Source organism: Plasmodium sp. gorilla clade G2, assembly GCF_900097015.1.
Source record: "Plasmodium sp. gorilla clade G2 genome assembly, chromosome: 13".
NCBI lineage: Eukaryota > Apicomplexa > Aconoidasida > Haemosporida > Plasmodiidae > Plasmodium > Plasmodium adleri (nom. inval.).
In genome coordinates this window covers 1,297,108-1,310,000 of record NC_041705.1, presented here as the reverse complement: position 1 = coordinate 1,310,000, position 12,893 = coordinate 1,297,108, and the positions used below count along the sequence as shown (strand labels likewise).

The 12,893-nt window shown below is 19.5% G+C and overlaps 6 protein-coding genes across 6 annotated transcripts in view; all 6 read left to right on the top strand.

The window, feature by feature from the left end:
- PADL01_1334000 (merozoite surface protein 7) overlaps positions 1-309 on the top strand; it is a gene marked incomplete at both ends in the record, with an annotated part of 1,212 nt that extends 903 nt beyond the window's left edge. Inside the window, one exon of the mRNA XM_028683893.1 lies at positions 1-309. This exon is cut by the window's left edge and continues 903 nt beyond it. Within this exon, the coding sequence (XP_028540025.1) occupies positions 1-309 (309 nt within the window).
- A 1,424-nt stretch (positions 310-1,733) lies between these two features.
- PADL01_1333900 (MSP7-like protein) lies at positions 1,734-2,966 on the top strand (the record flags this gene model as incomplete). Its single annotated transcript, XM_028683890.1, has 1 exon — positions 1,734-2,966. The coding sequence occupies one exon, from the start codon at positions 1,734-1,736 to the stop codon at positions 2,964-2,966; it is 1,233 nt and encodes a 410-aa protein (XP_028540024.1).
- A 1,824-nt stretch (positions 2,967-4,790) lies between these two features.
- Positions 4,791-5,768, top strand: PADL01_1333800 (MSP7-like protein; the record flags this gene model as incomplete). Its single annotated transcript, XM_028683889.1, has 1 exon — positions 4,791-5,768. The coding sequence occupies one exon, from the start codon at positions 4,791-4,793 to the stop codon at positions 5,766-5,768; it is 978 nt and encodes a 325-aa protein (XP_028540023.1).
- A 1,422-nt stretch (positions 5,769-7,190) lies between these two features.
- Positions 7,191-7,799, top strand: PADL01_1333700 (MSP7-like protein; the record flags this gene model as incomplete). Its single annotated transcript, XM_028683888.1, has 1 exon — positions 7,191-7,799. The coding sequence occupies one exon, from the start codon at positions 7,191-7,193 to the stop codon at positions 7,797-7,799; it is 609 nt and encodes a 202-aa protein (XP_028540022.1).
- A 1,052-nt stretch (positions 7,800-8,851) lies between these two features.
- PADL01_1333600 (MSP7-like protein) lies at positions 8,852-10,117 on the top strand (the record flags this gene model as incomplete). Its single annotated transcript, XM_028683887.1, has 1 exon — positions 8,852-10,117. One exon carries the CDS (start codon positions 8,852-8,854, stop codon positions 10,115-10,117), a length of 1,266 nt encoding a protein of 421 aa, XP_028540021.1.
- A 1,129-nt stretch (positions 10,118-11,246) lies between these two features.
- Positions 11,247-12,881, top strand: PADL01_1333500 (MSP7-like protein; the record flags this gene model as incomplete). The annotated part of the gene is made up of 1 exon (XM_028683886.1): positions 11,247-12,881. One exon carries the CDS (start codon positions 11,247-11,249, stop codon positions 12,879-12,881), a length of 1,635 nt encoding a protein of 544 aa, XP_028540020.1.
- Between the last annotated feature and the right edge of the window lie 12 nt (positions 12,882-12,893).

Sequence of the window (12,893 nt, the reverse complement as noted above, 5' to 3'; positions counted from 1 at the left end):
CCAAATTTCAAAAAAAAGTATGAAGATTTTGTTTTAAATTCTAAAGAATATGATATAATAAAAAATCTACTAATGATGTTTGGTAAAAAAGATAATAATAGTAACCCTCATGTCACTGCTAATGATCATATAATTAAAATTTTTGTAGATGCCTTAGATGAGAAGTACCATGAACAATTTCAAAATTTTATTTATGGTATTTATAGTTATGCGAAACAAAATAGTCACTTAAATGAAAAAAAAATAGAAAATGAAGCTGAATTTAAAAAATTCTTTGAAAATTCATTTAATTTATTAAACACATTGTAAAATTATTATGGTACAATTTTTTTTCCCCCCAATATATATAATAATAAAATGAAATATATTTTTCTTATATATATATTAATAATATTCCGTTAATTTTGTGTACTTTCATATAAGTATTAATAGGTTTTTTTAAATGAATATAAATAAAAAAAAATATATATACATAAATATATGTTTATAATAAACCATAATGTAATATATTTTATTTCATTTTTCTCTTAATGTTTCTTTTATTTTTATTTTTTTTTTTTTTGCTCTTAAAATATTTTTTACAACTTAAAAAGAAAACATATTTTAAATATTCCAAATTTGTCTTATATGACTAAAATTCTTAAATATTTATTTTAAAAATATATAAAGTTTTAATTATTTTTTTTTATGATTATTCTAATGTACACCATATGAAAAAAAATTCGGTTTTATATTTAAATAAAAATGTTTCACTCTTCTTACCATTCTAGAAATGTAGTCTTGAATTAATACACATATTTATTATTATTTGATATCCGTTAATTCTTTTACATAATGTAATTTCCTTATGTTAAAAGGTATTCAAAAAAATAAATTAATATATATTTTTTCATACTAGTTCTAGATATATAATTTATATATTTTTGTAATGTATTGAAAAATATTCTTGTGACATACACATAAATATTCATAATAAATATATATATTTTTATTATTATTTAATTTTTTTTTTATTTTTAAATTAAATGAAATTTAAAAATATTAAAAAAGTACAATTTTTTTATATATTTAAAAGAAAAAAAAAAGAAAATTCTTATTTGTCCACACAATTTTATAATTATTCTCATTGTGTACTCAAATAGATGTACGCCTTTTTATCTAAACGGTTCATTTTAAATAAATTATTATTTTCATTTCCTTTTGTCATTTTTTTTTTTTTTTTTTTTATAGTTTTAATAATAAAAAATTATGAAAAAGTAAAGATAAAAAAAAAAAAAATAAAAAAAAAATAAATTATCTAAAATTAAAGGTGTCATATATTTTTTAGTAATCATATATAGATTTATATATATACTTATATTTTTTTTACTTTTATAAAAAAAAAAAATTTTTATTTAAAATAATATACTAAAAAAAATAAATTAATAATATAACATTTTTGAAGAAAAAATAAAGATATGTTTTTTGTTAGTTCTAATTATATTATAATTTTTTAAATAAGTAGTCCACCTATATATATATATATATATATATATATATATATATGTTATATTAAAATTTTCAATATATTTTTATTTGTATTTAAATATCTTTTATCATAAAAAGACACTAATTTATAAGGGAATTATATTTTATTTCAATTTTTTTTTTTTTTTTTTTCTGTATGAAGACATATTAATTAATTTATAATATTACATATATACATATAATTTTATTTGATAAAAAATAAAAAAATGAAAAGACAAATTATATTGTTTACTTCTTTATTTATTTTTTCTTTTAATTTAACATGGTCATATGAAAAATCAAATATTAGATCAGGATATTATAATGAAGAAAATTTAAACAATAAGGAAAAGAATAAAACTAATTCCTTGTTTAACGAAATTAATGAAGATGTACAAAATGATGTGGAAAAAAATTTAGATAGTGAAAAAAATGTGTTAGAAGGTGATGATTTGTTTATAGGGCAAGCAGGAGAAACAGGAGAAGCAGGGGATCAAAGTCCTAAGGCAGTCGTTGAAAATGAAGGATCAGGTGAATCAAGAACTACAAGTGCTAGCGATAAAAATGGTGAAACTGCTTTACCAAGAGCTACAGAATCGAGTGGAGGTGGAACAACAGGAGAATTAGTAACAAAATCAGAGCAACCAGTAACACAACCAGGGCAATCAGGAACACAATTAGGAACACAATCAGGTCAACCAAGATCACAAGCATCATCAGGACCAGAAGCAACACCATTACAAGAAGCAGTACCAGGACTTCAGGGAACAACAACATTACAAGGAGAACAAGGTGCATTATCAAGTGTATCACAAACGTCTAGTCCCGAAGAGTTATCAAGATCTGAACAACAAACTGTACGAGAATCATCAGAATCAGAAGTATTATCAGATGGATCATCAACCCAATCACGACCAAGAAGATCACCTGAATCGGATCCATCACCAGATAATAGAAATGGTTCCCAACCTCGTGTTAATACAATCCCAAGTTCTAACAATGATACCCCATCTCCTCAAACGGCACAACCTAGTAATAATGAAAATAATAGAGTAAATAGAATCCCAGAAATGAAATATTTAGATCTCCTTTATGATGAACTTCTTACAAATAGAGAAGGAAAACATCAAGTTGATTTTGGAGAAAACCACGAAAAATATAATATTTTTAGAAAGGACTATGATAATTTTGCCATTAATCAAAAAGAGTATGATATAATTAAGAAACTTCTTAATTCTCTTTTTACAGATAATGATGAAAATGAAAAAATGAAAAAGTTAGCTAGTATCTTTCAAAAAGCATTAATTGACAAGGAATTTCATGATCAATTTAAAAACTTTATTGATGGTATTTTGGGATTTGCAAAACGTCATAGTTACTTAGGAAATGAAAAAATCCAAAACAATGCTGCATATAAAGCATTCTTTCAAAATGCAGTGGATTTATTAAATACACTTTAAAATATTATATGAACAAAGTGGATACATACATATAAGGATATATGTATATATCTATGTCTACATATATATATATATATTCCTTCTTTTTCTTGTTTTTTTTTTTTTGTGTAAAATTTTAAATATATTACTATATATAATTTTAATAATAATTTGGCTGATGATGACTCTAGATTTTATATAATTCTTATTTTATTTTTTTACTTTTTTCAAATTTATAATTGCAAAATATATATATATATATATATGGCATGTGCATACATATATTAGGATGTACGTTTATTTTAGTTATTTTTTTTATTTACTGCACTTTATCCTATATATTTTTTTATATATTTATTAGAATATTCATCGAATCATGCACAAAACAATATAAAAGTTTACATATATATATATATTTCCATATATATTTTTTTTTTAGTAGTTTTGTTATATTTTGTTTTTCCTTCAAGTTGGGAAAGAAGAAACCAGATAATAAATATTAAACGATTAAATGATTATATATATATATATATAACTAAATTCTTTTTTTTTTTTTTTTTTCTTAAAAATATATTTATATATAAAGGAAAAATTTTGAAAGAAAAAAAAAAAAAAAAAAATGCAAAAGATACACACACGTCTGATCAATGTAAGGAAAATGACGTAACCTCAAAATCTAAACAATTATATAATATATATGATGATATATTAAAAATAAAAAAAAAAAAAGTAACTATTGGTACTAATCAGAATAAATATGATTATTTAAAAGAAAAAAAAAAATCGATAATTTAGCATGAACGAAAATGAATACGAAATAGTTAAAAGGCTGGTTAGTTAATATGATTTTTCCTAAAGAAATTATTGATAGAAACAAATAGAATAAAATAAATGATATGTTTAAAAAGATACTATCAGAAGATCAATATTATAAAGGATTTCATATTTTATTTTTTTTGTCTTTATAGTTATGCTAAAAAAATATAGCTATTTAAAGGGTGCTGAAAATAATAGAGAGTTGTACAAAAATGTATATAAAAAACGCTATCACTTTTTTAAATACTATATAAAATTAAAAAAAAAAAAAAAAAAAAAATCATAATAATCATTTTAAAAATTATAAAAATTATAAAAATTATAAAAATTATTTTTTCTCTTTTGTGTATTGTATATGCATAAAATATTATATATATATATATATCATTTATATGTGTTATTTTTATAATTTATTATTATATTGATATTAAATATATATATCAATATATATTTATAATAACCTAAATATTAAAAAAAAAAAAAAAAATTATATCTTATTAAACTAAATATAAATAATTCTAATATATATTTAGAGTCAATATATTTTTAATGTATTTTATAAATTATATATAATATATATATATTTTTTTTTTGTAATAATATGAATAATTAAATGATTAAAAATTCATATTGTTTTAAATAATGTAAAAACAATTTAACGACCCAAAAAATATTATTTCGTCAATTTTGTATATAGGTGGGTTATTTAAAAATTACTAGCATACACATTTGACAATAATATTTATTTATTTTTTTTTTTGAAAAAATATATAAATGTGTATATATATATATATATATATATATGTATACCCTTTATGAAATTATAATATATAAATAAAATTGTCTCATTAATATTTTAGTAAAATAATTATATAAGTTATTTTTAGAAATAAATTAATTTATATCAAAATAATATTTGAATAAAAAAGAAAATAATAAGTTTCTTTTTCTTATGAAGTAATATTATTTTATTTACATATTATATCTAATATATACAATATATATATATATATATTTATATTTTTTAAAATGAAGGGACAATTAATTTATATCGTTTCTGTTTTTGTATTTTTTCTCAATTGTGTGTGGTGCAATTCAAAGAATAATAATAAACGAAGAAATTATAATAAGAAAAAAGAAGACTTAAAAAATTTTGATAATATTGTTCTTGATGATTTTTATTCATCATTTGATTCCCAACATAATTATGAAAATGAATTAAAAAAAAATGAAGATGATATTATTGGACAAGGTATCTTTTCTCTTATAAGTAAAAATAATCAAGAAAAGGAAAAGACACTAAAAGGGGAAGAAGAAGAAAATAAACCTACAGAACCCCAAGTCCAAGTTGCTCAAGATTCTCAAGATGCTAAAGCCGATCAAGGTGGTAAAGCTGCTCAAGATGCTAAAGCTGCTCAATCTCCTCAATCTCCTCAACCTCCTCAATCTGATCAAGCTGAACAACGTTCTGAAGCTGATCAAGGTGATACAGCTCCTCAAGCAACTGAATCAGTTGAAAAATCAACAGAAGCGAAAGATCAAACATTGCCAGTTGCCGCTTCACCAGAAAAAGACGATCCTACTAAGAATGCACCAACTTTAAGTACACAATCTGTTAAACGCTTGGATGAAATTTTCGATGATGTTCTTACACAATTAAATAAAAAATCTCAAGTTGACACTGATGCGAATAAAGATAAATATAATGAATTTAAAAAAGAGTTCGATATGTTTACTATGAATGTAACTGAATATGAAATAATTAAAAAACTACTTGTTACATTCTCAGAGACGATTGATAAAAATGATCAAATTGAAACAAAAATAGAACATATATTTAATAAAGCTTTAACTGATAATAAATATAAAGAACAATTTAAAAACTTTATTTACGGATTATATAGCTTTACTAAAAGACATAATTATATAACAGTTAATAAAACTGATAAAACAACAGTTCATACGGCTTTATTTGAAAATGCTCTTAATTTAATAAATACTATTTAGAATGATATATATATATATAAACATGTATATGTAGTATGTATTTATTTATGTAATGTATATTTATGTCGATAACATATGCATGCCATATATGAATATTTTTATTCATATGTTTAAAATATATATATATAATGTATATCATATATATATTTTTAAAGTTTACTATTATTAATATATAGAGGAAAATAATTCTCATAAAAAATGTATTCTTCCTTTTTCCTTTTCTTTTAAAATATCAACTACTATATTTTTAGAACATCTAATTTTATATAAATTGAACAAAAATATTTTATTAAAATAAAAATATATATATATATAAATTCTTTTTCTTTTTTCATTATCAAGATGCAATTTAACAATTTTATTTTTTTTTTCTTATTTTTTATAGAAAATCTTAATATAATACAACCATTATTGTAGAAATAAAAAATATACATATTTTAATTATATTATTAATATAATTATTTTTTTCTATTTATATTTTTTATTCTGTTATAAAAAAAAAAAGAAAGAAAGTATTTTAGTAAATAATTTTTTTAATTAATATATAATAATTTTAATTTTTTCTATTTATATTATAATAATATATATATATAATTTAAAATATGTCAAGAAAATAGAAAATACATAATTATTATTAATAATAATATTTTTATAAAAACTTTGCTAAGTATTCCAATTAAAATAATATGTTATTTCATGTTATAATTATATATTAAAAATATTTTATCATTTATTATTATTTTTTTTTTAATGTATTCAAAAACTGAATACATATATGAAGAAACATCATATTATATATATATATATATATCCATCCTATATATATAATATTTATGCTTTAAAAAATATAGAATCTATAAAGTAAATACATATTATAAAAAATATAAATACCATTGGACAACCATAATAAATAATAATACAGTTAATCATTAGATGCACTAATAGTAATATGAATTTTTTAATTTTTTAAATATATAAGATATCAAAAAAAAAAAATTATTATCATTTTTTTTTTTAATTTTTGTTTTATTTTCTTTCCTTTTTAAAACCCCTTATCATAAATATATAATATATATAATATTTATAAAAACCAAAAATTCTAATTTTTTTTTTTTTTTTTTTAACGTTAAAAAATTTTATTTTATTATAAAAAAATAATAAACTTAATAATTTGTATATTTTTTAATTTATTTTTACCCTTTTTTAATAATTTAAAAAAAAGAAAAAGAAAAAACATAATATTCTATAAAATAATAAATTTTATTTTTATGTTATTATAGTCTACTCAGAATAGTAATAATATACATATGAATAAATAAAATATTTTGAGATCATACAAAATATAATATATATATTTTAGTTATTATATATATATATATATATATTTATTTATTTATTTATTATATCTATATTTTTAATACAATGAAAGGAACAAGACATATTACAGTATTTATATTTTGTGCATTTTTATTGTTACTTGATTATGCAACAACTAGCCAATCAGTCAATTATGATAATGAAAAAAAACAAATAAATAACTTAAAAGAAAGATTAGAAAATGTAAGCAATGATATTCCAGAGGATCTTAAAAATCACCTAAAAGATACTTTAAATTTATATAATAATTCCCTTGATGAAGCAACAAACAGTTCATTAGGTCAACCAAATATTTCTACTTTAACACAAGGTAGTGAAAATAATACTTTAGGTGTCAGTAGTAATAATAATTTAACAAATCAAAATGTTGCAACAGAATTAAATGAACAAGAATGTCAATCAATAAAAAAAATTATTAAAGATCTTTTGAATGCTTCTACAAATGGAGAAGATATTAATACTCCTTTCTCTACACTTTTTAAAAATGCATTAGACAATGATGAATTACGTACTAGTATCACTAAATTAACAGAAGCACTATGTGGACATACAACAAATAGTCATAATAATTTAAGGGGAGCTAGCCAAAATGATTCAGACTATTTACATTCAGTATTTGATAAGGCACTTACTCATTTGGATAGCTTACAATAAAAAAAAAAATAAATAAAACTGTGAAATATATGTATATTATATGTCCATATAGTAAATGAAATATAATTATATATATATATATATGTATAATTTTTTTTTTTTTTTTTTTTTTTTATTTATTTATTTATTCGTGCCTTTTTTCATTTGTCATTATTTATATAATATTATTTATAATTTTTTAAAAAAATCATACATATATAATAAAACTAAATAGAGCCATAAGTCAAAGAAGGAGTTGGTTATATAATAAGTGTCATATATCAAATAATATATCTTTTACTTGGAATGAATTATAAATATAATTGTAACAATTTTTATGTTTTAAATTTTCTTAAGTATATTATTATAATGCTATTATTGCACAATTATATATAAAAATAAAATATACAATAATATATATATATTTATATATGTGTGTATTTATGTATATCATTTATATTTCCCTTTAAATGTGTAAAATTTGTAAGATCATTTAAAAATAATTTAAAAAGATCTGTATTCATAAGAAAAAATATATATTTTTTAAATATTCAAATTTTTTTTCATTAAATTATGTATTATATAAAGAAAATACAATATTACCATATTTTTCATTATTATTATTTTTTTTATTTTTTGGGTCGATTAAAAAAAAAAAAAAAAATTAAAGGTGTAAATAATAAAATATATAAAATAATATAATATTTTAAATTATTAAAAGGAGTTATAATAGTGCAAAAAGATAAAAAAATATATACAATAATATATATATATATATATATATATATATATATATTTATATGTATATAAAAAGATTATTAAATTTGTTATATAATTTATTTGTATTATTTATATGGCCTCTCTTTTGGTTATTCATTTATGTATTATTCTTTTTTTTTTCAAAAAAAATATACAAGATATATATATTTTTAGACATTCAAAAATATATTTATTTTGAATGCTTTGAAAAAAAAAAAAGAAAATAATTCACATTATAATTTTATACATACCTAATTTATTTTATTATTATTATTTTATTATTTTTTATATATTTTTTTTCTTTTCTGGTTAAGATGATGAAAGGAACAATTTTTTATTTTTTTATATCCTTTTTTGTATTTTTTTTACACACTGTTTCATCACAGGAAGAGTCAAACAATACAAAGAATTATAACAATGAAGATTATAAACAATTAGAAGAATTAGAAAAATATATTGATAATTTAAGAAATACAGTTACACACAAATTTTTTGAAAACTATAAAGATGATATTCAATCATTAAAAAAAAAAATTCAAAACATTGAAAAAAAGAATAATAATAATGTAACAGGTCAAGATATGGACGATGATGATGATGAAGAAGATCAAAAGAGTTATGATGAAAATGACGATGAATATAATGATCTTGATATTGAACAAAATAAATTATTACAAAGTAATATGAAATCTTTTTTAGGACAGAGTGGAGAAACTGATACAGTTCAGCTTCAAGAAACAAATGGACAAAATAGTGAAACTGCAGCAGGTGAAGGTAAAGAAAATCAAGAAGTTGATAGAGCTCAAACTGATAATAAATCTGAAGAAAATGGTCAACCTAAAGCATCTCCACTTCCTTCAACAGAAAAACAAAGTTCTTCATTAGAAAATACAAGTGACAAATCATCTGGTAGCGCAAAAGATCCAAAAAATGGTGATGAACCACAAAAAGCTGCAGTATTGTCTAATTTAAAATATTTAGATAAACTTTACGATGATGTTCTAAAAGATTTAGAAAAAGAAAATGATATGAATGATAGTACATATAATAGTAGTTATAATAATTTTAAAAATAAATTTGATCAATTTATATTGAATGATTATGAATATAAATTACTTAAGAAACTCATTCTTGATTTATTTAAAGGTGATTCAGACAATAATAAAACAAAAAACAAATTCTCCGATGCTTTAAAAAAAGCTTTAGAAAATGAAACATTTTCTCAAGAATTTAAAAATGTAATGTATGGTTTATATAGTTATGCTAAACGTCATAATTATCTAAGAGGAAAAACGGAAAATGACCAACTTTACAATAAGGTATATCAAAATGCTATAAGCTTATTAGACACTCTGATGACAAAAAATTTTGAGAGTGAAACAAATGAGAAAGTAACACAAGTACCAGAATCAAAACAACCAGAAGCAAAACAAGAAGACAAAGAAGAAGAAGAAGATAAAAAAGAAAAAGAAGAACACGAAAAAGATGAAGAAAAAGAAGAAGAAGAGGAAGAAGAAGAGGAAGAAGAAGAAACAGAACAACAAAAAGGAACAGTATCAGGAACACCAACACCACAATGAAACAAATAATAATAAACACATAAACATATAAATTATATGTAGTTTTTTTCATATTTATTAACTAATATTATCTTTAAGAACATTTTAAAACATTTTATAAACTTAACAGTATGTTTAAAATATTATATAAAAGAGTATTATAAAATATCAATGTATCTTTTAAATATCAAAAAATATATATTAACTTTTTTTTGTTGTACCAGAATGATGTAAACATTTATATGATAAATGTATATTTAAAAAAAATAATAATTATTTTAAATTTATAAACATATCAAGTATTCCATATGAGTGCTTGTAAAATTACACATTTTATAAATTCTTAAGGTATAACACTTTTTGTTTTTCTTTTATATTCTTATATAAAAAAAAAAACATTTCTTCAATAATTTCAATTTTTTTTCTTTTTAATGTTTATGTTTTATTGTAACTCTATGGTATATAAAATAATATATAAATATCAATATTTTTTTTCTTAATTATTCTAAGGGCTTAATATTTAAAATATTTTTTATTTCTAGTTCTTTGAATTTTTTTTTTTTTTTTTTCTTTTAAAGAATTTATGTATATCTCCTAGATAATTATATTACAAAACATATAAGTGAAATAATAATGATATAAAATAATTATATTCTTTTAACATTATAATAAAATAAATATAACGAGTACATTTTAAAATGATATTAATATAAATATATATATAAATATATAATGTGCGTTTTCAAAAAGATTTGTTTGATATGCCTAGGAACTCTTAGTATGATGGTACATTGTTAATAGGTGAATAAAAATAAAATATATTTTAAGAAAATGTGCTTTCATTTATTATTTTTTTTTTTTATATACAAGAAATAAAAAAATATATATATTCAAAAAGTTTTATATTAATAATTTATTATAAAATATATAATTGTGTAATATTTTAAAAAGAATAATATATATTATATATTTTATTAATATTTTGGTTCACCATTTATATTTTTGTGAACACATTTTTGCTTATAAGTATAAATATATATATTAAATATTTTATATATATATATATATATATATATATTTATTTATTTATTTATTCATTCATTTTATTTTTATTAGAATATTTAAAGGCTTCACAAAAAAAAAAAAAAAAATGTACAGCAAAAAAGTATTATGTTCATCTTTCTTATTTTTAATTTTATTAAGTGTAATATTTTGTAGTGAATCAGATACAAATTCATATGATGAAAATGTAAAGAAGAATGAAGTTTTTGATGCTTTAAATGAACATTTAGATAGTATAAGTAATATCGTTAAGGTAAATATTATGGATGCCCTCTCTGAAAATAACCCCTCTCTCATAAAAAGGACATACGAAGCTGTTGAAATAAATGATGATGATTATATTCTTGAATATGTAGGAGATTGTACTGGCAAATATGGAGAAGGCTCTATCTCTTTTGATGAAAATAAGAAATACAATTATAGAAAGTATTTAGATGTAGAAAGTGAATTACAAAAAGTGAAAGGTCAAGATGATGATGATGAGGATGAGGAGGATGAAGATGATGATGAAGATGATGAAGAGGATAATAATAAATATAATGATAAACATAATGATAATGATGATGATAATAAATTATATAAAAATAATGATAAGTATTCAAATCAGAAAAAAGATAATTTGAAGGGACCACATTTTAAACAAACACATTATATATATGCATCCAATGAAGATGATAATGAAACAAGTAGGTTGCCAAAAAAACAAGTACATAAAAAGGATGAAAGATTAAATAATGAATCAAAAACAAATTTAAGAAAACAAGAACATAAAGAAAAATCAAACGAATATCCTAATAATGGATTATCTGTAGTTCAAATATCTATAGTAACTAATGAAGATTTTTTAAGAAAAGTTAAAGAAAGAAATAAACAGAAAAATAAAAAAACAAAAAAAAATGAATATGATACTGATGAAGAATCAGAAAGTTCAGAGGATACAAGTAAAGATTCGTATTCATCTGATCCATCTACTATTCATGATGAAAATGAAAATGAAAATGAATATGAAAATCCAAATCAAAATCAAAATCAAAATTGCATTTCTTGCAAACAAAGTTCAGATACTAATCCAAATTTAAATAATGATAATTCAAAGAAGGAACAAGATTCTCATATTAATAATGTAGAAAACGGTTCTCAAAAAAATTTAGAAAAAAATCCTTGTAATGATCATCACAAACATGTTAACCAAGAATCATTATCAATGTATTCTAAAGATAATATGAATAGGAAGAATGATAAAAAAAATAATGGAGATCTTTATAATATAAAAAAAGATAATGATCTATCTGAATTCGAAAAATTTGATAAAACATATTACGAATTTTTTTCAAATGGACATGATCCATTCTCAATGATAACAACATCTAGATATGAAAATGAAATATTAAATGATAATTATAAAAACTATAATTTCAATGAACAAGAAATAAGACTTATTCAAAGCATGATAAATACATTTATTTATACATACAAATTAAATTATGCAAAAAATAAATCTATATCTAAATTATTTAAAGATAAATTACTTAAAAAAAATTTCCGTAAATATTTTACAAGTTATATATATTCAATTTTTAATTATGGAAAGACACATAAATTTATAATACCTTATAATAAAGATAATGATCATGTGTATAGAAAATTATTTGATGAATCTGTAGAAATGATGGATCTACTTATAAACAAAATGGAATTATCATTTAAGCACCTGAAATTATAAAAATTAAAAGAA